Genomic DNA, 22,705 nt, shown 5'->3' with positions numbered 1-22,705 from the left:
AGAATCAAAACCATAGGAGCTTAACCTTAGGTTTTCCACCATCAACTTAGTCTGCCACTAGAGAAAGTCACCAACCTTCTTTCTCTCTCAACCAATGCCCATGATTCCCTAGAGCCTTACGAGCAATGGGTAGGACTGCCACAAGAGGGAATTGGCCGTCTTCTGGTCCAGTTTGCCTTCAGAGAGTGGATAGCCCATGAGCTGTTAAACAGATGATAAAGCATTATTAATCGTGGAGAAGTAACAAAAGCAAAAACTGGCCAACGAAGCAAACCAAAATGGAATAAGGTAGAGTTTGAGTGGACTTGACAGGCATAGGAGTTTACGTTTTTGAGAAATAAAATCAGCAAAACCCATGGGTACATATGAATGAATACAAGCAACAGAGAGAGGACACTTGAAGGTATTGATCACATCAGGATCCCATGTTCTTTGAGTCAGTGAGGGAGCATCCAGACTGTGGTCATATAGAAGTCAAGGACTCAGGGATGCTGGGCATAGGCCAGACACTCCCAGACTCAGGCGGCAGGGGAAAACAAAACCAAGCATTATGTCTGTGTGTCTGCATTCCTGTGATGCTCCCTGAAGTCCTTCTGCATGAAAGTTGAAGAACTCTGGGGTATGCATACCACATCCAATTTTGTACTCAGAGTTTTGGTCTGGCTTTAGTGTGTCTTCTAGTACTGAAAGTAACATCCCAGGCTGAAACCAGGGCCCTAAAATGCCTGCTTGAGAGAGTTCCACACTGCCAATAGAATGTCTGGTGGGCATACAGGAGCCTGAGCCCCTCTTGAGAATTTCTTTAGAAAGCCTCAATTACTAATCGCTCCTCTGCCCCGTGTGATGTAAACTGGCACTCTAAAGGGCTTCATCAGGGACTCTCAGTGCAAATTTACTTGGAAAGTTTTAAGCTTCTTTGAAATCTGGGTGCATAATCCTTGATCAGAGCAGGGAGGATGATGCTTGAGCCCCTGTGGAGTACATGTAAGAGGTCTATACATGCTCACCATTGGAATGATCCAGCCAAACTCTTGCTTGTTGATGCCCACCATGTAGGGGACAGTATTGAAGCTCTTCTCAGCCAGGATCTCTTCTGGAGTCTTTGGCAGGAACACTCCATCAACCACAGTAGGGATGAAGGGATAGGTCTAGGGAAGACAGACATTTAACCTCTGTTGTTTTTCTGCCCTGTTACATCCAATGCCCTCTCTGGCTGTCTAACGGCTTGGCCAGCACAAGGACCCCTGTGTCTATGGCCACAGAAACCCAGTGTCTTAAGAGGACTAAGTCTAGGACTCTCTAAGGGGCTGACACTGGCCAGATGATGGTGGTAGGGAACTAAGGAGGCCAATTTTCATCCCAAGCAGAATACATACTGCACAAAAATGTGTGTCAAAGTTCAGGCTATATATTGAATCTAAAATACTCATTTATATGTTAGCTTGGGTTAATTATTATAGATAAGTTTATAAAGTTGCTGAAAGCATTGAACTAGCAAATGTTGAGGCATTTCTCCAAGGGGAGTTTGAGAGTTAGTTCCTGGAAGCCTCTGGTCACAACTGTTTTTAAAATCATCCTTCTTTTATGAGTTAGATTCTATTTAGTGTTACCTTATATTACACAGCTTTCTTACAATTTTTACTAGGTAAAAATCGAATTCATTTATAACAAAGCACTGTTTGGGGAAAGGTTTAACATGCTTCTGATCCTAGTTCAGGTGAGTATGCATTTGATTTCTGTCTCACAGTCCTGCTTCCTACCATGCCTTCCTTTGCCTTTCCCAACCTCTTCAATCTGAATCACACACAAGACCACTCTCCAGAAGGACGCCCCTTCTCCCCCATCTCCTGGCAGGGATGCAAGTCTCTGTTTTCTCCTTTGGATGCACTGTGATGTTGCCTCATCGATACTGAATTCAAGACCCCAAACCGAACAAACTAAAGCAGAAGGGAGCTCATCTACCACATGTGTTTTCGAATCACACACAAGACCACTCTCCAGAAGGACGCCCCTTCTCCCCCATCTCCTGGCAGGGATGCAAGTCTCTGTTTTCTCTTTTGGATGCACTGTGATGTTGCCTCATCGATACTGAATTCAAGACCCAAAACCGAACAAACTAAAGCAGAAGGGAGCTCATCTACCACATGTGTTTTCTCTGGAATGTGCCTCATGTGCACCTGTGCTTGGGGACACGGGACAGCTCTTCATCAGTATGATGGAAGAGCAGCTTAATCAGAGAAATTAATGTAAACAGTAAATAACCGTCAAGATGTCACATTGCACACATCGTGAAGAGGTCACTTCTGAATATGGGAGAGGAGTCAAGAAGATCAAGTATTACCTCGATTTGACTTAAGATGAGGACCTGGACATGATGTGACTTGAGCTTCTTGATGCCCAGAACATGTGGTGCAAAAGAACCAGCTGTGTCAAAAGGGTTGAATTGGGATTGCAAGTACATTTTAGCAAGTGACTTCACAAGCAGAGAATCTGTGACTAATGAAGGTATACTGCATGTGTAAAACCTAAACCAATCTAAACCTCAGTGCTGTGGGATACAAAGTCCGTGTTTAGAAGTCATTAGCTCTTTTCCCAAGATGTCTAAACTGAGACCTCATTCACTATTTGAAGAAAATAATCACAAGTATGGAGCCATAATCAAATAGGCTGACCAAATAGAATCTGTCCTGGGCATAATTACTGCTGCCTTAGAAAAGCCGGGCTGTGCAGAAGCTTTTGTGCAGAAGAAGAAGATGTGTATCATCTGAAAGAAGATACACTGGGCCACACAGAGCTTGTCATTTTCCATCTGAAGCAGGACCGGAACAAGAACACTCTATATATATGTAAAGAAAAAGACAGCATTTCCACACGGGGGAAGGGCTCAAGCCAAGAAAGCAGAGTCGGTGCTCTGAGCTAAGTCACAATGATCACAGAGGCCTGGGCCTGGAGCCTGCTCTGGGGCAGGGTTAGAGGTCAGAGGGCAGAGAACTTTTTCTCTGTAATATATGGCCCATCTCTGGTATTCAAAAATGTCTTCAAGTACTAGTTCCACGAAGGAAAGGTGTTTATTTTTACTCAACATCCGTAATCCAAAAAGCCAAGCCCCTTACCTCTTTTGGGTCTCTAAGCAAAGTCAAGATTTTATCAGAAGGAAAATGACATATTCTAATATGTGTTCACAGGGAGAGGTCTGGGAACCTCATGAGGAATCAGTGAAAAGAGCCTACGAAGGCAGAGAATAGCAAAAGTGCAAACGCCAGACAGCAAAAGACCATGTGGAGCAGCAAATGCACGGGTGACGGCTATCAGAAGCCACAAGCACATAGTAATTGCTAAAACACCCATGAAACCCAAACCTTCTCTGTGAGGCCAAGCGCAGTGCCTGCTTGAGTTAGAGGCCAATGGAGTCTTTCCTCCTTCTCATTGTCTCACTGGTGTTGAGCAAGTCGTCTCAAATTCCTTCAAAAGTATTTCAGCTCTAATCATACCTGACCACTCCTCTGCAGTGTAAACTCTTCCTACCTGATCCTCCTAAACCTGCTCTGCCCCTGGCTTATACAGTGAATTTCTACACGGCTGCCCAAATGGGACTGCAAAGCTAGACATGAAGCCCTATACTTGTAATCTTGGGACTTGAGAAGCTGAGACAGAAGCATCACAAGTTCAAGGACAGCCCAGACTTTATAGTAGGGCTGTGATTCAAATCAAAGTAAATAAAAAGCAATATACCTGTGGTGGTTTGAGTAAAAATGGCTCCCACAGGCTCATAAGGAGTGGCACTATTAGGAGGTGTGTTCTTTTCTTTTTTTTATTTTTTTAAAAATATTTATTTATTTATTTATTATGTATACAGTATTCTGTCTGAATATATGCCTGGAAGCCAGAAGAGGGAGCCAGATCTTATTATAGATGGTTGTGAGCCACCATGTGGTTGCTGAGAGATGGCTCAGGGGTTAAGAGGACTGACTGCTCTTCCAGAGGTCCTGAGTTCAATTCCCAGGAGGTGTGTTCTTGAGGAGTAGCTGTGACTTTGTTGGAGGAAGGGTTACTAGGGGGAGGACTTTGAGGTCTCAGAAGCTCAAGCCAGGCCTAGTGACTCACTGTCTCTTCCTGCTGCCTGCAGATCAAGATGTAGAGCCCTCAGATCCTTCTCTAGCACCATGTCTGACTGCATGCCACCATACTCCTTGTCGTGACAATATGGACTAAACCTCAGGGCTGTGAGCCAGTCTTGTTTAAACGTTTTCCTTTTTAAGAGTTGCCATCGTCATGGTGTCTCTTATAGCAACACAAACCCTAACTCAGACAACACTATAAATATCTAAGCTTACTTTTTGAAGCCCACCAAACACCCATCTCTTGTTTAATCAAAACCCAAGCCTTTCAAATGCTGCTGTGCTTTCCTTGCTTCCTCAGCCTGAAGCCCATGTTTTCCTCACCATTCTCCCCTCCAAGCATTCTGGCTTCCTGCAGCAGGTTTTGCAGCTGGTCGTCCCCCTCTCTGCAACACTGTCTCCAAATTTCCTAACATCTGGCTTCCTTCCTAATCAAGCCATCTTGTGTTGGCTGGATATATCAAACTAATAGCCAACTCTGTCCCCATCTCCGAAGTTATCCTCTAACTCTCTGTCTGACTACAGTCTGACACACCCCATATTTTACTTGACCTTCTGTTGTCCTCTCCCAGATCCTGGAATGCAAGAATCCAAAAAAGACACTGAGCATCATCTGTGCCACTGCTATGCCGCAGCTGGTAAATTATCTCTTGCCAAAATGGTAAAGTTTGGATGGGTGGCTAAGTCTCACTTGATTCTCACAGGGTTTGCAGGAAATATCTGGGATATCCAGGCAAAAAGCCCAGAACAGGACTGTAGAGATCACACAGCTAATGCCACTAATTGACAACCCCTGCTGAGAGGTAGGAAGGAGGAAGGAGAGGGAGCACACTGCTGGAGTTTCCTAGATACTAGGAGGAGACTGGAGTTTTCAGGGTTACTCCACTGGGAGTCAGTACAACCATAATTCTGCTCTTCCTGTCTGTGTTACTATAAAAGGTGACTTCCCCTCTCAGGGCACACAAGGCATGACTGTAATATCACAATTGGAGATTTTGCATTCAAAATGTTAAGACTCAACATTTATAATTGTGGGGAAGAAAAGGTCCTTACCTCTTTTGGGTTTCCAACTAAGTCCAGTTTGAAAAGATTCTGTGAAGATAAAGGCAGAAGATGTGTTAAAAGCCTTCCTTGTACAGAAGTTGGTCATTTGAACTGTGCCTCTAAGGTATCAGGGTTTCCCATCCCCCAGCTCTTCCCTGCCTATGTTATCATCTGAGGATGAACATAGTATGGAACATAGTGAGGGATATCAGAAGCAAGTGGGAAAGGCCATAGGACCCAGAGTCAGGACTGGTGGAGCCCTGGACAGGATGTCTGCTGCCAGTGTCTATATTCCTCTTCACTCTCTTCCCCTACTTGCCCTTCTGGTAACAATGCCTCAAGTTTCCTCAAGGAAACAGTGGAATGATGGAAAAGTCATGGTGTGGACTGAGTGATCTCAAGGGAGCTGGGATGGATGTGGGATGGACCAGAAGGACAGGTTGTTTCCTTCTCCCTCACTTCCCAATTCAAGATTTCGGATATTTGTGTGTAAGTCCATGTCCCTGAATGTAGAGAGCCATTCAAGAATGGCTCTAGGATAGTGTCCATCCAAGAGAGTTCTACACATCCATTGCTGACATTTGGAAATGATGGTTTCTAAGCAAATAGAATATAAGGTTAGAGTTCTATTGTCTTTTCCTTCCCTAAGAGACAGAATTATCTGGATAGAAGACAGCAAAGAATGGAGAACTGAGACGCAGAGACAGGCAGATTCTCAATGATGTCTTTGTAAAATCTGGAACCAGCCATGTATGTCTTGAATTCTCTATTCAGAACAGCTCAGTTACCTGAAGATTCCATTACAACCATTCTTCTTTTCTGATCTAGAATCCTTGCACCAGAAAATCCTGATGCCCACAAGCTCGATGGCACTCCTCCAGCCCACTCTTTTCTCTGCTGTGTTCACCAAGATGTTGTGGTCATAATGCCGAGGCAGAGAAGCATAGGAAATAGTTTAACAACCTGTGACTTTGCTTGGCATGGGCTATGGATGCATGCCTCTTCTAACTACATGCACATGGCAACCTAGGACTCTTACTTACAGGTACTTTGTTCATACAATCCTCATCTAACAAAATAACTGCAGTGATTGGCAGCCTAGGACCCCCACCTGCATTAAACTGGCTGCAGACATATACCACTCCAAACAATGGAATACATCTTTTCTATCCCTAACCACTATAAAATCTGCCCTCTCATGGACAGCTTCTATTCAAGCATATTTCATAACATATCTAGGTATAGAAAGTAGGGGTTGATCAGGCCTGAACTAGTTTTTGGTGCATATGCAATACGATGAACTGTGCTCTTTGAGTTAACTTTTAGTAGAAACTTTCCGTGTGTCATCTTATGCTTAAACATTCTTGGGCATGCATAGAATAAAAATAAAATGCTTCATGGAATGGGACATGCACTGTAAGAAAAGGCATAGATAGTCTAAGCTTACCAATTAAAACAGAAAAGCACCCACACTATGTCTCTTAGCAACTGGATTCTTTCTTTTGGTCCTCATGAAAGGAAGCCCCAAACATCCCGTGGAACCCTTAAGAAACTCATTTGATGGGGTTCATTGTCACTCTTGACAATGTATTTCTTTCTGATCTACATTACTATTTCACTTTTGAAAAATTCCCTTTCTTGCTACTGTGAAATAATTTGGACACAGCCATACAGATCCCAACAACTAGTCAGAATACCACTCTGTAGCTATTTATTATGTATCCCCTCCATGGAGAAGTATCTGGGAAGACTGCTACACTGTATGACATGCCTCTATTAGTGAAAGGAACACTGCGTATGTGTTTGAGCATGTGTGCATATATGCTGGAGCAATGGATAATCATGGGAGCCCTTCCTTAAGATCTCAGATCATCTTGAGGTGTCCTTAAATTTTAGGTCCTCTGGGTTTTCCTAAGTCACCAGCTATTTCTGAATAGTCTGGTTCTCTTGTATCACACAGATAATGCTTGAAATATTTTCTTTCTTCTAGTATTAGAATATAGCTATCTTAAATTTTTGAACCTCATTCACTCCTTTTATGAACTTAATGACCAAAGCACCAAGGCCATATTGATTCAACTCATGGACAAATAGGGAGAATCCTGTCAGGGGTTGCCCAGGAGTATCCTGGGAGGTCCATTGTCCAGATAGAGAGGCCAAGACCTCAGGTGATTCTTGTGCTTATTTATATTAACATTCCCTTAACTGAGGTGGTAGTTCTTGTGACCTTGCATGCTATTTTTCTCTGGATGTTTGTTCTGCTATGTTTTCTTATGATGGAAAATTCCCATGACTGTTCATAAATCCTCAAATGTCACTTCTCCAAGAACTATTCCCTATAATTATGTTGAATGTATTCTTTCTCTTTACTGTGCCTTTTAACTCACTTAGTACATGTATTTTTTTTATGAGTAGTTTTATGTAAGACAGAACAATGTCCATTTTTGTCTGTGTTATTTCCACATAGATTGAATGATGGATGGATGATGATTGGCAGATGATAAGTAGTTCGATGAGTGGATGGTTGAGATTAGCTAATACAAGTAGGACTGGGAAGGATTGGGAAAGAACTATAGATATAAGCTGACTGGATGGTTTATAGGTCATGGAAACATTGAAAAGTCAATGAATGAAAAATTAGGGATACATTGCTAATTTTTGATGAAAGGATATTAACATATAGGATAAGCAAAAGGATGAATTGATTGATAATACATGAACAAATAGGGAGATAGCTGACTATCTTAATATACTATTGAGGCAGAATAAGAAATTCTAGAAAACTGGGCTATAAAATTATATTATAACTTAGCTTCTGTATCAAATAATATTGTGATGATGACATGCTTCCAAAAACCATATTGAATACTCTCAGCCCCATTAATTCAGGATGATGTTTACTTCCAGATCCTAAGATACACCCAAAAGCAAGAATGTTCAAAAAGTAAGCTTCATAAGTTTAGAGGGCTGTCATACAATTTTTCATCATGTTATTATTGGAATACCGTTAGCATATGAGTTATTTAATAATAAGAAAGGGAAAATGAAACTCACAACTAGGATCTGAGAAAAACAGATTTAGAAGGCAAAAAACTGTTCCATGCAGTTTGTCCAGGACAAGAGGACAGCTGAGCAGATGAAGATTGGAGTCAAGCACATAGAGTGATGGCGACCAGACTGTAGAATGGATATACTTACCAGTTTTTGTGAGGTCTCCATGAGTTCTTCCTCTGTCTTCTGGCGCAGACAATGAACCATAACAGCTGATGTGGTAGTTTTACATCCAGAAAGAGTAGCAATCAGCTGCCAAAGATCACAGGCATCAGTAGAGGTCAAAGGCAATGATTATACCTTCCACTAATGTATGTATTTATGTAATGGATTCTATCTCATATTCATTTCTCATATCATATTCTAGTCATCTCTCTCTCTGTGTCTCTCTCTCTGTCTCTCTCTCTGTCTCTGTCTCTGTCTCTCTCAAATCATGCAGTTCTGGTTGGTCTTGAGTTTGCTATATAGATTAGGTTTATCTAAAATTGATAGTAATTCTCCTGCCTCTGCTCCTCAAAGTACTGGTATTATAGGCATGAGTCACTATGCTCAGGTTCCACAACCAAATTCTAAAGACAAGTTTTAAAAATGTACTTGTGGTGGTGTGAATAAAAATGTCCCCTATAGGCTCATAGGGGGTGGCACTATTAGGTGGTGTGGCTTTGTTGGAGTAGGTGTGGCCTTGTTGAAGAAACTGTGTCACTGGGGGTGGGCTTTGAGGTCTCAGATGTTCAAGTTATGCCCAGTGTGGGACACACAGTCTCCTTTTGATGCCTGTGGATCAATATGAATAACTCTCAGCTACCTCTCCAACACCATGTCATGGCCATTATGCTTCCGGCCACGATGATAATGGACTAGACCTCTGAACTGTAAGCCATCCCCAATGCAATGTTTTCCTTTATAAGAGTTGCCATGGGCATGGTGTCTTTTTATGGAAATAGCAATTCTACCTAAGACAGTACTCTAGCCCATTAAGTCTGGTTGTTGATCCTACAGAGTGTTGCCTCTGCTACTAATTGCAATAGTCAAATGAGTTGAATACACAAGCAGTATTCTCCATTACTGTCAATTATCCCTATTGATATACTTATCTCTAACACCACAGAATATACACAATGCTCTTGGATTTCAGTGCTCCTAAGGAGATCATTTGTTATGGAGGTTTCAAATATCACTTCCTTCTCTTCCCAAATAGTTGACTGTAGGTATGCCACAGAATCTCCTTTTGCCTCAGTTTCTCCACACGCAGGTGAGGATGATGACTGTGCCTATTTTTAAGGAGCTCTGACTCATATGATGTGACTTCCATCCTAAGACATGTGCAGGATCTCAGGGCATCTACACAATATTGTTCACACAAAGGGGCCTTGGACCCTGCATAGTGTGGTGCAGATGGAGTCATAGCAGACCTCCTATTCTCACAGTAGGCATCCATTGAGCATTTAAGATGAACCCTATGGAAAGAAAAATCCCTGAGGACCCCAGGAGTGCAAAGGACACAGATGCTGTTCAGAGTGGTGTATGTACCTCAGCAACGGGCTTGACATTTTCTGTAAACATAGCAGAAGTGAGGACCACAGCACTCTCGGAAATGGCCCTGTGGAAGAGGTTCTTGGCCAGAGGAGATAGCACCTGGAAGGGGAGAGAAGAAGAGGAGGACATATGCTTACAAAGGTGGTCAGTTACTCTTTAAGGTTTCCTCCAGCTGCTCCTCTGCCCTGGCCATTCCTCTGTGGACATGGCAGACGTCATGTCTCCTGGTCTGCTTCCCAGACATCTCTTTGGTGTGACATCCCCAAGAGGACATCAGTGGGATGGAAACAGAGACCAGAGGAAGAGACGGAGAAAGAATCGTGTGGCGGGTACTCAAGAGGGCAACTGGAAAGACAGTTTGTTAAGTCTATGCCACAGAGCCTGTCCTATCATTCCAATTTGTCGGAATATATCCTGGCAATAAGATTGTGGAGGCCTGCAAAAAATTTTAGAGTGCTAATTCTTTGTCATAGTAAAACTTGGAAACAACTCAAGATCCTAATATTACAAAATGTGGCAATAAGGATTTATTCTTACCATGAAATACTATGCAATTATAAAGGATATTGCTAAAGAAATATTTTATGCATAGGAAAATATTTGTGTTGTATTACATATTAAAGTTTATTTAGGATAAAGGAATTAAAGACCAAGTGTAGATATATATTTGGAAGAAAAAGAAAAAAGGAGGATGATTATGCATGAAATAGATAGAAAAAAGAGAGATTATGCATGTATGGAAGAAGTCAGATAGATGATATAGACAGATAAATAAAATTGTGGGTTAAGATTGGAGAAATAAAGATAAAAATACTACAGTAATAATCCCTAGTGGCAGGGAGATGGACAACTGTTTTCTTTGGGTTAATCTGTATTCTCTCTTTTCTTTTCTTAAGCATTTCCCCTTCTGAGTATGAAAACAATATATGTTTGAAAACTAGAGAAAATACATTAATATTAATTTTTTACTCAACTTCAAGACAGTTGCTTCTCTCTTTTTTTTTTTTTTTTTGGTTCTTTGAGACAGGGCTTCTCTGTAGCTTTGGAGCCTGTCCTAGAACTAGCTCTTGTAGACCAGGCTGGCCTCGAACTCACAGAACTTTATATTCTCTAGATACTACTCTAGCTCAGTCTCACACACCAAGACACCTCACATCCCCCATCTGTACCTGTGATTTATGTCTCTGCTCCATCCTTCCCCATTCTACCTATCCCTCCACTCTCACACCTACTTCCCCAGGACATCCAGGTTCTTCACAGTTGGCTGCCTCCCTCTTGGACATGCAAAGCTGTCAGACCTCAAGGGACGCTCCATTCTGTCTTGGACCTTAAGTTTTCTTTGGGAATAGTTCTGACTGGAAGCCAAACAAGGACACCTGATCTAACTCATGCTGGAACTCACACTCCTGTTTGTACTTTTTACCATCACTACATTCCAGAAAAAGTTATGTGTGTGAGTGTGTAGAAACGGAAAGTTCTTGACTCCCTGTATATGAAACTAAGCAATTGTGTGTGTGTATGTGTGTGTGTGTGTGTGTGTGTGTGTGTGTGTGTGTGTAGAACCTAAGATTCTTGAGTCCCTGTATATGAAACTAGGCAAGTGTGTGTGTGTTGGGGGGCATTGATCCTTAGGTCTCCGCCATCTGAGGGTGTGCTGTGAGTACAGTTTTGTAAGCCAAGATGCTCATGGCTGGATTGGACAGTGGATGGTTTTCAGGAGGTGCAGACACATAAACCAGGGACACTTACAAGAGCAGAGACACTGAAACCTCCTGCTGACTCTCCAAAGATGGTTACAGAGCCTGGGTTGCCCCCAAACTTGGCAATGTTGTCCTGGACCCAGCGCAGTGCAGCCACCTGGTCCAAGTGACCCCAGTTGCCCTTGCTGTGTTCATCTCCTGTGCTGCAAGAGAACAGATTAGCGTTTAGGCAGAGATGCCATGGCAAAGCTCACAAGGATCTCAATACCTCAAATGGGCTGGGGGGGGGGGGTCCTCAGCAAATCCCCGGAATGAGGCTTCACACTTCAGTCCTGACACAGAAGTCTAACTGGATCTCACGTTACAACACTGCTCTATGGGGCTCTAGGCTTATCTTCCAGCAGCTCTGTGAGCACAGCTGGGAAGAAACCTCACATCTCTGACTGCATTCAGCTCACACTGCAGAGCACCAACCAGCAGCTAAAAAGACAATGATTCCAGACAGAAAAAGAAAATCAGGCAAACACCATGGCAGATGCGGGCCTGTGGGGTGATGCTTTATTTCTTCTCACTGGGAAAGGCCTCTTTGAGTCACTGGGTTGGGTGGAGACCCGAATAAAATGGGGACTGTCCAAGGAGTGGAATTAGTCTTAGAAGAAGCAGCAGGAGCAAAGATTCCAGGGTGGGGGACAATGGTGTAGACACGGCTGCTGTGAGCCCTGGAAAGTGCTTTTGTGTCAGTATAAGGGACATGGACACACTGCTAAGAGACAGCACAGGTCTCCCCGTCTCAGAGAACATCCCAAGCAAAATGACTGTCATATTAAAATGGCAGGTATATAATAATAAATTATTCTAATAATTATCCCTGCCACAGACCCAGAGCTCTGATTAGAGTAGCGGCTGAGGGTCGCAGTGGATGCACAGACCCAGAGCATTGATTAGAGTTGCAGCACAGGTTACAGGGGCTGCACAGACCCAGAGCATTGATTATAGTTTCAGCAGAGGTTGCAGAGGCTGCACAGACTCAGAGCTTTGATTAGAGTTGCAGCAGAGGTTGCAGTGACTGCACAGACCCAGAGCTCTGATTAGAGTTGCAGCAGAGGTTGCAGTCGCTACACAGACCCGGGGCTCTGATTAGAGTGGCAGCAGAGGTCTCAGTGTCTGCTATGGCATGGATAAGAGCTATTCACCAGTAGTTCACTGCTAGGATTCTGGTCTCTACTGTGCTATGAAATTATTTATCTGTGAAAGAGCATGTAATTGATGAGATCAAAGACAGGGTGATTATGTCACATAGGGCACAACTTTTAGAGGGGTCCGTAGAGAACTCATGGGACCTAGTTCATCAGAAGGAACTTTGTTATAAAAATAGCAAGATCTGGACTGGAGCAATGGCTCAGTGCATAACAGCACTTACTACTCCTATCAAGTATCCAGCGTCAATTCCATGCACCCAGTGGCATCTCATTATCAACAATAACTCCATTTTCAGGGATCTTAAGCCCTCTTCTGGCTTCTGCAGGCATCAGTTACTTGGTTTACAACCATACATATAGGCAAAAACCCATATGTATGAAATAAAAATGAGCACATCTTTAAATTTTTTTTGAAATAGCCAGATCTCCCCTACCCCTAGCTTTCCACCTCGTCATGTGGTCTTTTTGTGTACACTCTGTTCTTCTACAATGTTTTATTTTTCATTCTAAGGGCCATCAACAGTAGCCTGGTTGATGAAGCTAGCCAATCTTCCACTTTCAGCCCCTCAAAGCTTGTGTTAAATAAAACTTCTTTGTAGTTAACTCACTTCGAGTATTTTGTCTTATTAACAAGAAACAGACCAATGGAATGGCTAATGTGGAGACAAGAAAGTACAGTATTTTACCTGAAGAATCCCCAAATGCCAAGGCGGTACTGAATGGTCACCACCACCACATTTTCATGGGCAGAGAGGGCCAGTCCATCATAGGTAGATGCCCCACCCACTACCAGTCCGCCTCCATGGATCCACACCATCACCTGGATAAGAGCATAACCAAGTTTGCAATCCATAGCTTCAGTGCAGTGAGCCCGCTTTCAGTGCTGCTGGGGAGTCGGGTCATAGGTAGCAGACTTGGGAACACAGTGAATGTTGTTTGGTTTGATCATCAAACTCTATGTTTTGCTCACTATGGCTGTCATGCGAACTACTGCAATACCCAGCAAGGCTATAATATGTATCTTTCTTTTGCAAACTCTCTCAGCTCCTGCCCAGAATGCAATGTCACTCAGTCCTCCCTGTGTTTCTCATTTCTCCAATGCTCCCAAGATTCTCAAACTGAGAACATCATTATGGGAACAACTCAAAGGTGAAAAAAAAATATTGATTCCCTCACACACCTGGTCTTATCACCCTATGCCTCGGTGAACATGAAAGTGTCAACTCTTGTATTTCTGCTTCATCTCATCCCGGGTAACTCCTCAGTGCTCAGACTTTCCCACAGGTGAGTGATTTTTCTGATGAGACACATACTATCCTGATGACGCTCCTTCCTAATGTGCCTCTTTATGCACACCCAAGTCCCCCTACCCTGCCAATCCCATCCTTACCTTTTCTAGAAAGCCTTCAGTTTTCATTATCTCTGTACTGACCATATACCAGCTCCTCTAATACACTTAAGCTCAAGAGGAGGTATAATTCATGTTTTTTGTTTAAAGAGTACAACAAATAACAGAAGGTGTGAGAGCGTGAAAATAATATCCAGATAACAGCAATGGAAACCAAAATTAGCACACAGATCCAGAATTGTTCTACGCACTAGAACTAACCTACTCACACGGTAGGGAAAGTATTTTCCTATGTTCCTCTTTGCTGAGAGATCACAGAAGACAGAGGTAGAGGCAAAGCTTCCACCTGGCCCCAACCCCTGGATTCTGAGTTGCCCAGCCCCTGTTCATGGCTGCAGTGCAGTGAGCTCCCAGTGAGGCCAGGACCCAGACTGTCCTTCAGAGCTGCCTAGTGTGTCAGCACGGCTGTGAGCTCATGGTGAATGAGCTACACAGGTGCTGCCTAAGGGAGGGAAAGGGCTGATGGGACTGTCTCTGTGTTCTCAGTTCTTATTCCCTTATGGGACAGTGAAAGCTGTTACCTGGCAATGGAAGTTTTTACATTTGTCACATATGACCTGAGAATGAAGGTGACACATGCCCTCCCTCCAAGACACTGTCTAGAAGCACAGGAATGATGGGCAGATCACACATGGCCTTAGAATAAAGGTGGCACACTCCCTTCTCTCCCACAGCCTCAGTGTCTCTAACCACATAGAGATTTATTTAGGTTGCTGAATTTCCTCTGAGAATCCTTTTCAGTTCCCCCTTTTAAAGAATGATCTCTTAGTCTTTCTGGGGATCAGAGACTAACCTAATAATGAAAGCAAAATCTTCTTTTCCTTCTATTTGTGTGAGAAAAGTTAGAAATTTAAGTTGTACATTCTAAATGCACCATGATCTCCACTGAAATCTGATGTCACTGGTAAAGTCTGAGGTCACACTGTGAAAAAGCTGTGGTTCTGGAATCAGCCCTGGCCTGTGAACCACTGCTATCAGCTGCCCTCATCTCTCTCTGGTTGCCCAGAAGAGCTGGAGGCTGGAACTCAGCTCTCTGGTCCATTGGTCCCCATACTTACTGGCAGCCGGCTGTTCTTTGTCAAGTCGGCAGGAGTGTATATATTCAGGTAGAGACAGTCTTCAGAGAACTGTAGAGGGATGTTCTCCTTTCTGTTGGTGAAAAGTTCTGAGAGCACCTGTCCTGCAACTGCATCTTGGGAGCACCTGGGAGGGGCGAGAGACTATCTGAGGTTCCACTAGATTGAAGTTTGGACATGTTACCCCAGAGGTCACCTTGTACTTGGAGTTTTGAGCATATAACTGAAGTTATTCACATGGGACTGGAGTCATTGTCAGGGAGAAGAGACTCTTTAATAGGTTCCCGGTGGGACTTCTGAGACACTAGATTCTCCCAAGACTGCAGAAGCAGCACTTTGTATCTCTCCCTTCCTGGAGCCTTTGAGGTGGACCATACAGAGAGGCACTCATATGCCGACTGCCCTAGACAGTGAAGCTCCCTGCACTGTCTGGACAAGGCTTGCTCACTGGATTGTGAGATGCCAATGCAGGTAAGCATGCTCTTTCTTGGAAACAGGAAAATGGCCTGCAGTGACAGACAGCCTGCTATAAGTCAGGGATGCTATCTTTGGGAAACACCACAGGAAGAAATCCTTCTGGTTCTGTCTCTACCACTGATATACTGGGCAATTTGGCTAAATTGCTTGCTCTGCTTTAGCCTGCATGGCCAGGTGAAGTGAGTGCTGTCTCTAAGCACCTCACCATCCAGCCTGCTAAAGGATTTTTCATCTTGCTTTCCCAGTAATAATTATCATGGGCTGCCCTGATTAATGGTCCCACAAGTCCAGTGTAGAGTGGAGTCGGTAGCAATAATTGAGTTCTATGGAGTTCCAGGCCCTGATAAACATCTCCTTGAGCAGGAAGTCATTTAAGCCTCTCATCGGCCCCCAAGTGTCCATTATTCCATTATCCTGTTTCACAAATGGCATATTAAATAGAAACTGGAGGTGCTCAGGTCACATGCCTCCATAGCTGTCCCATGATAGGCATGGAAAAGGAAAGGTGGCTTACAAAATGTCTCTCGCCTAAATAATTTTCCTACTCAGTGGGAGAAAGAAGCACAATTCACAGAAACAGAAAATGAATATCCAATGAAGGATGACAAGTTCAAGTTCATTAGTGTTTAGAACTTACGAATGAAGAGACCAACATTATTTTTATTTTTACAGTGTTTTGCTGCTTATCTAATAAATACATTTTTTTGAGCAAGGAAAAACCTGGAGAAAGTTCCACTGACTGGAAGTTTTCCTATTTCCACGGGAAAAGTGTGTGCAGTTTAGATATTTCTGGAGACAAACTGATCGAGTTCCTACTCTTTGATTTAGAAATGTTACTTCTTGAAATTATCCACAATTCCCATGATTGCATGCAATGACTTGGTTACAGCAAACACATCACAGTGTTGTTAACTGTCAAGGACATTAAAAGAACTTAACCCTAATAAAACACTAGAGGCATAAAGTCTAGTTTCATATCTAGTTAATATAACCACTAACCATTGCTTGCTACATTTATAATGCAGAACAATGTCAATGTTACGTCATCCAAATTTTCTGTATTCTTTAGCCCTGTATAAATGAGGACAAACACAAACAGACTGGAAATACAAGCTCAAATGCTAGCAGTAATTCTGTGTAGCTAATTTGTACATAATTTTTAACTTTGTTTACATTTGCTTCTGTATTTTCCCTTGACTTCAGTTTTCAGTATTTACGTCTTATATTTGCAATAAGAATGGGAAAAATAGCAAGTAATATTTTTAGAAGAAATGAATGCAATGATAAGGAGACAGGTAGAAGTGGAATCTTGGAAAACCTCAAAACTACCTTGCTAAGGGCACAAATACTGTCTGCACTGACATATTTAGGAAGCTGTCTGGACTCCGTGAGCTTCTCCACTTGGTTCCTACATTGGTTGAGGGACCCTAACTACTGCACAGCTGTGACTAGGTGGCTGTGCAGACCTGGGTGTGAGAACTCGCAGTCACCCTCACTGTTCTTCCATACAGCCCCACCCACCCACCCACTCTCAAGCAACACCAAGGTTCTAGACAGGAGAATAAGGTACCTTACTTCATCCCCTCTACTTTGAAAGAAGCCTACCCCAGCGGCTTACATAGGAGGGTAAGAGGTGGCATTCTTCACAAAGCTCCAGGGATCTGCAGGCTGTGGTGGAGTAAACCTCAGGGATCCAAGAGGGGGCTTGGCAAATGGAACCCCCAGGAAGACGGCCACAGGCTGTGCAAATCCTTCTAAGCTGACGTACTTCCCCAGGACTTTGCCATGAACAGTGCTCACCACAGGTGGTGAGGACGGGTGCCCTGTTGGACAAGAGAAAATGGGAACACATCAGTAAGGAAAAGGCAGACCTGCATTCCTGGTGAGTTTGTCACTTTAGGACTGATGGCATCGATAAAATCATCTGAACCCTTCTGGAACACAGACAGCATAGCACCTGGCTGGGAAGGGTGGGTGCCCTACGCCAGCCCTCAGGAGGGGCCCATGGGAGAGAAAGATAATCCTGGATGAGAAAGTGCCTGCCAGGGAAGGCCCTGAATGACCAGAAAAGGGGTTTCAATTAGAGGACAAATAAACAGCAGAAATAGCTCTGTGGTAAAGCAAACAATAAGCTTCTAGAATATTCTTTTTATGGTTCCGAGCACACTCTTCCAGAGGAGAAGGACTGGACGTCAAGTTATCTGTCCCGTTGTCTCCATTCTTGTAGAAGAGACAGTTTTGGCAGCTTCCTCACCTCTCCTATTTCTACCCATTGTGGGACCTGCGCAAGCCAGGCTGGTCTTTTCTTACATGACTGGTGGACTTACAGACACTTGATCATGGCCACTCTGATGTCTACTCTTGTCTGATCTCAGAGTCCTCAGTTTGTCAAAACATCCCTCATTGGGCAGGCCCTGTTCTCTCACTCTTCATCTGTTTTCCTTTGAATATAGGCAACATGTCATCACATCAAAGTGTGTGGCCAGAAAAGAAAGGGAAGCTCCAGATTTAGTGGGAAAATGGCCAATAGAACTGGGGACTCCTGGTGGGAATCCAGTTACCCTGTCTTCGGCTACCAATAGCTAATTGCAGATTGTGAATATTCATGGTGTCGTTAACTAGTTAATTCAAAACTGAGATGAACTTTCTGCTAGATAGGTACAAACAGCCTCTACTTTAGGATATTCTGGAAGACCATGGAGAATGGGTGAGAGGCTGTGAAGCATATTCAGCAGTTCAATGAGGTGAAGGAGGGTAAAGTCTGAACAGAAAGAGCCTGGGGCTGTGTTAGCTTGGCAATGACTTCTACCCTGGAGTGGTTAGAAACAGATTAGCCAGGGTCGAATGCCTCGTGTCAAGTGGATACACAACAATGGCACAAATATTATATAATTATGTATTTAAAAATTGTGTAATACATTACACGCATTACTGAACACTTCTTGTGTGCCGAGCACTGTCAGTCTCTTTACACAGCTCCTCAAAGAAGCCTTGCCAGGTGCCTACTCAGCAGGTGAGCAGGCAAGGTTTTAAACAACATGTACCCATTACCTAAAGACGACAATGGGATGGTATTGTAGGGTGGCCAGCAACGAAGGAAATTTCCGCTCAGAATTTCTGTCTGTTCTTACTCTACCTTGCAGTTTGGTTCAAGACTTGCACTGTTACACAGACAGAAGGAAGATATGAATCTAGACAGAGCTTTCAGGGTTCTGATGGCCGAGCACTGGGCTAGACTCCAGAGTCAAAAATAGACTTGGACATCTGCAACATTAGGGAGCTGCATTCCCAGGTTGCCTTAGGTTTTCCTCCATGTAGGGACACAGGCATGTGCCAAGACCCCTCATTCACCTCAGTACTGATGGTGGATTTTGCTTTCTATATCTGTTGCTTTGGTGCATGAGGCTCTGCATATCCTGAAGGACCTGTGACCCCCAGTGCCTAACTAATACAAGTCCCAGCCCCTATGTTTCCTACTTTATCTGACTATCCCACATGTCCTGATCTCCAAGATCTAAACACCAAAATCCAGACTACAGCCAGATAATTTCTAGACCCCCTCAAGTGCTCCAGATCACCATCTCTAGGCCACCTCACTCCCCCTCTCCTTGTTCCCAAGTGAAACTACAGTGATCGTCCTTGTCCCTGTCCCTCCACTGCCCTGGCTCCTGACTGACCCACTGTTTCCTCTTCTATACCATCCCTGTGATCTGTCCCTGTCTCTAGGGAGCTTGAGGGAAAAAAAAATCATTATTTCAATGGTCTGATGCAACCAGTTCAAAATTTGTACTAATGCATTAAGTTTTCACCCAAACCTCCTGCCTATCTCTAGACCTAGGGCCAGCTTAAGAGCTGTAGAAGCAACCAACTATTTTGTCCTCAGTGAAAGAGGAGACTCTGTCATCTCTACTGTAGAGAGAGGGTCATCTGCACACTGCGCCATCTGGGCACCTCCAAGTTAAGGATATAGACTTGGAGTTGGATATAGACTTGGAGTTGAATATAGACTTGGAGTTGTTGACTGGGAGTGAGCCTTGTGTCTGGCTCCTGAATTTATATTTCCAACATTTTGCTCAGCCTCTCTATGACCTGCATGCAGATTGACTAAGAACCCCATGGAAACAGACTCACCTTTCTCCAGCCTTCCTGCGCCAGCTGCCTGCAGCTGGGTATCCAGTATCTGTCCTCCCCCATGTCTCTGAGAGACTAAGGTTCTTTGCACTCACTGCACACCGCTTTCAGGGAAAGGAAAAAAATCACCGAGTAACCAGGACTATTTTGTCCTTGCCCTGCAAATGTCATCGTGCCCAGAACAAAGGCTGAAACGTATACCCAGACATTTGTAATCTGAAAGAACTTACCCCAAGCCGTGCAAGCAACAAGAGAAAGCCAGACCAGAGGGTAGAGCCACATTGTGGATGGACAGGACTCGGCGAGTCTGTGAGGTATCTGCTGTTCTAGCAATGCGTCTACTGTGGACCCAGGGACCCGCCCCCTTAAGTCTTGCTCAACCAGTCCAGTTATGTAAAGCTAAGATGACACAAAAGCTCTCCTCTTCCAAAGAGCTCCCTCTGTGTCGGTTGGGACCTCCAAGCCACTCCCACTAAGAGTTTACCCACTTTTATCTGAACAGTCAGTACCCAATACTCAGATTACAAACAGCCAGAATCCCATCCAACAGCTTCTTATGTAAGTGCTTCTCCCTACAATGCTCTCGCTCTAACCTCAATGAACCTTGGGACTCTTAGGAGCAGGCAGCAGCAGGCAGGTGCCTGTAGGTAGGGGGGAAGTTTTGGTCTGAGTTCCTTATAAGAAGCAAAAAATTGTTAGAACATCCTCACACTGCTCAGCTGGGAGGTGAGGACACATTGCTCAGTCTCCCTGGACTAGCATTTCCTAGAATTCATGCTCTCAAATTTGGAAGGAATCTCACCCTCCAACAACCTTCAGTATCTTTGCAGGATTCGCGCCAAGTGACCTAGCCCACCACATGGTACCTTCAGGGTCAAGGAAATCTACCCTTTGGAGTAGGGCTTTTTGAACACAATGTTCTTAGAGTGAATGAGCTCCATTGATCACAATCCTTGCTCTAAGAGTCCATGCAAATATGAATTCTTCAAACATTTGCCAAATTGTGTGGCCTCTCCTTTCATAGGAGCGCCCAACAGCAGGTGGCAGTAGGTGCTGCATCTTTAGGGCTGCTGGCTCTAGCCTGTTTCAAGAACATCCATCGCTTTTCATGCTTTCATGTCTGGGTACCTCTGTTCATCTTATCATTGTGTATCGGGTGTATTTTACTTAGCCATTTATTTTTAAGTCTTTGAGATCTGTCACTAGGTTGTTCGTGTTTCCATTTTCATTTGACTTTTTTTGAATCTTTAGTTACTTAAAAATTAGGAAATTTCAAACCCGTCTCTCTGAATGTGGCCAACAGTGGGGGCTGACTGAGAAGCAAAGGACAATGGCGCTGGGCTCTGATTCTTCTGCATGGACGGGCTCTGTGGGAGCCTTCTCAGCTTGGTCGATCACCCTTCCTGGACCTGGGGGGAGTTGGGAGGACCTTGGTCCTTAGCATAGAGTAGCGGAAACCCTGATGGCTCCTTGGCCCTTTGAGTGGGAGGGAGGGAAGGTTGAGGGAGGTATGGGTGGAGGGGAGGGAGGGAAGGGGGAGAAGGAGGGGAGGGAAGGGGGAGGAGGGAGGGGAGGGAATGGGATGAGGAAGGGAGGAGATGGAAATTTTTAAATATAAAAAAAACATGAAAAAAACAATTAGGAAATTTTAAACTGATTCATTTTGGAAAAAAGTTCATGAATGTGATCAAATAAGAGATACTCTATAGTTCCGCGAGGGGGACTATCTGTAAATTGAAATCCATTGACGCATATCCATGTTCCTTCTAAATGCAGGCGGGTCACGACAGAACTCCTTTGTTCTGAGTCCCGTAAGTCGTGCTTCCGTTTTCATGTCACTTAAGGAATTTTGTAATCTGCTCCCTCTTCCCTCTGTTTCTTTAATGAATCATTGTTCATTGCAAATTATATTGTGCAGTCTTCATTATCCATACTTGTCTGATTTCTTTACAGTTTCATTCTCTATGCTCTGACACAGTGAAAGAAGTTATTGCAACTTCCATATTCATATTTGTACATGCTTTATGCTTGCTAAGACTTTATTTTTTTTTCTTTTCTTTTTTTTTTTTTTGCTAAGACTTTATTATCTAAACTGACCTGCTGGGTAATCATCTATAAGATGATGTCATGATTGTGGATTTTATATCTCTTATGAAATACTCTGTAAATTTCTGTGAAGTCCGTATGATGTGGTGGGTAATTTAATTCTACTATTTATTGACTTTTTTATTTTGATGATCTCAAGGGAAGGTATTGAAATCATCCATTGTGTTTGTGCTAGAGGCCCTGACATTACTGCTATTGTGTCGATACCCTGACATTCTATGTATTTGTAATCATCGTATTTTGGATTGAGTTTGTGTATTTATCAATGTCTCTTCTGACTCATTTTGCTATGAAACCTATTGAGTTCAGTATGATTATAGCTTCTCTTGTTTGCTTTTATATTATTTGTTTAGATATCCTTTTTCCCCCCTCTGTTGACGTTTTCACGGTGAGGTGAGTTTCTTGCAAGCAACAAACTGTTGAGTCCATTTTTAGCAATCTAATCAGCTAACCTGTGTCTTTTAATTGAAGAAACAAGACTATTTACATTCTTTGTGCACTAGTTTTGCTGTTTATTGTTTTCTTCTAGTAGTTTTGAGTGGGTTATGCCCGCCTCTTTCTCTTCTGTTTTCCAGAGGTTTGGCTACTCACTTATTTAACAAATGCCCTGATTTTTCATGATCCTCATTTGCTATTTTCTTTTTCCTTGTGACTTAATATTTCTCCCGTTTGTCATGGCTGATTTTTATCTTACTTCTCTAATGCTGGGTTAGCACTCACAAATTCCTTTAGTTAAGTATTTTGAAGGCTTTTATTTCTACTTCAATTTTGAAGGATAACTTTGTTGGTATAAGTAATCTAGATGGGTTGTTGTTATTTGTGTTTGGCAATTGAAAACAAGGGAAAATAACAGAATGTA

At 43.3% G+C, this 22,705-nt stretch overlaps 1 protein-coding gene across 1 annotated transcript in view; it reads right to left on the bottom strand.

Annotated features, from left to right (window-relative positions):
• The window catches only part of LOC119801643 (carboxylesterase 1D), a 29,847-nt gene extending 9,721 nt beyond the window's left edge, over window positions 1-20,126 (bottom strand). Inside the window, exons 1-10 of the mRNA XM_038312241.1 lie at window positions 19,971-20,126; window positions 17,228-17,432; window positions 15,115-15,259; window positions 13,335-13,468; window positions 11,499-11,652; window positions 9,744-9,848; window positions 8,361-8,465; window positions 5,172-5,210; window positions 1,008-1,148; window positions 121-201 (exon numbers count right to left, since the gene is read on the bottom strand). Of these exons, the coding sequence (XP_038168169.1) occupies window positions 121-201; window positions 1,008-1,148; window positions 5,172-5,210; window positions 8,361-8,465; window positions 9,744-9,848; window positions 11,499-11,652; window positions 13,335-13,468; window positions 15,115-15,259; window positions 17,228-17,432; window positions 19,971-20,022 (1,161 nt within the window). The 5' untranslated portion in view covers window positions 20,023-20,126. The remainder of the gene's footprint in view (window positions 1-120; window positions 202-1,007; window positions 1,149-5,171; window positions 5,211-8,360; window positions 8,466-9,743; window positions 9,849-11,498; window positions 11,653-13,334; window positions 13,469-15,114; window positions 15,260-17,227; window positions 17,433-19,970) is intronic.
• Window positions 20,127-22,705: the final 2,579 nt, after the last annotated feature.

Source organism: Arvicola amphibius, chromosome 15 (genome assembly GCF_903992535.2).
Source record: "Arvicola amphibius chromosome 15, mArvAmp1.2, whole genome shotgun sequence".
In the NCBI taxonomy this organism is placed as follows: domain Eukaryota; kingdom Metazoa; phylum Chordata; class Mammalia; order Rodentia; family Cricetidae; genus Arvicola; species Arvicola amphibius.
Note: the sequence above shows the minus strand (reverse complement) of the source record. Positions and strands in the feature narration are given on the sequence as shown.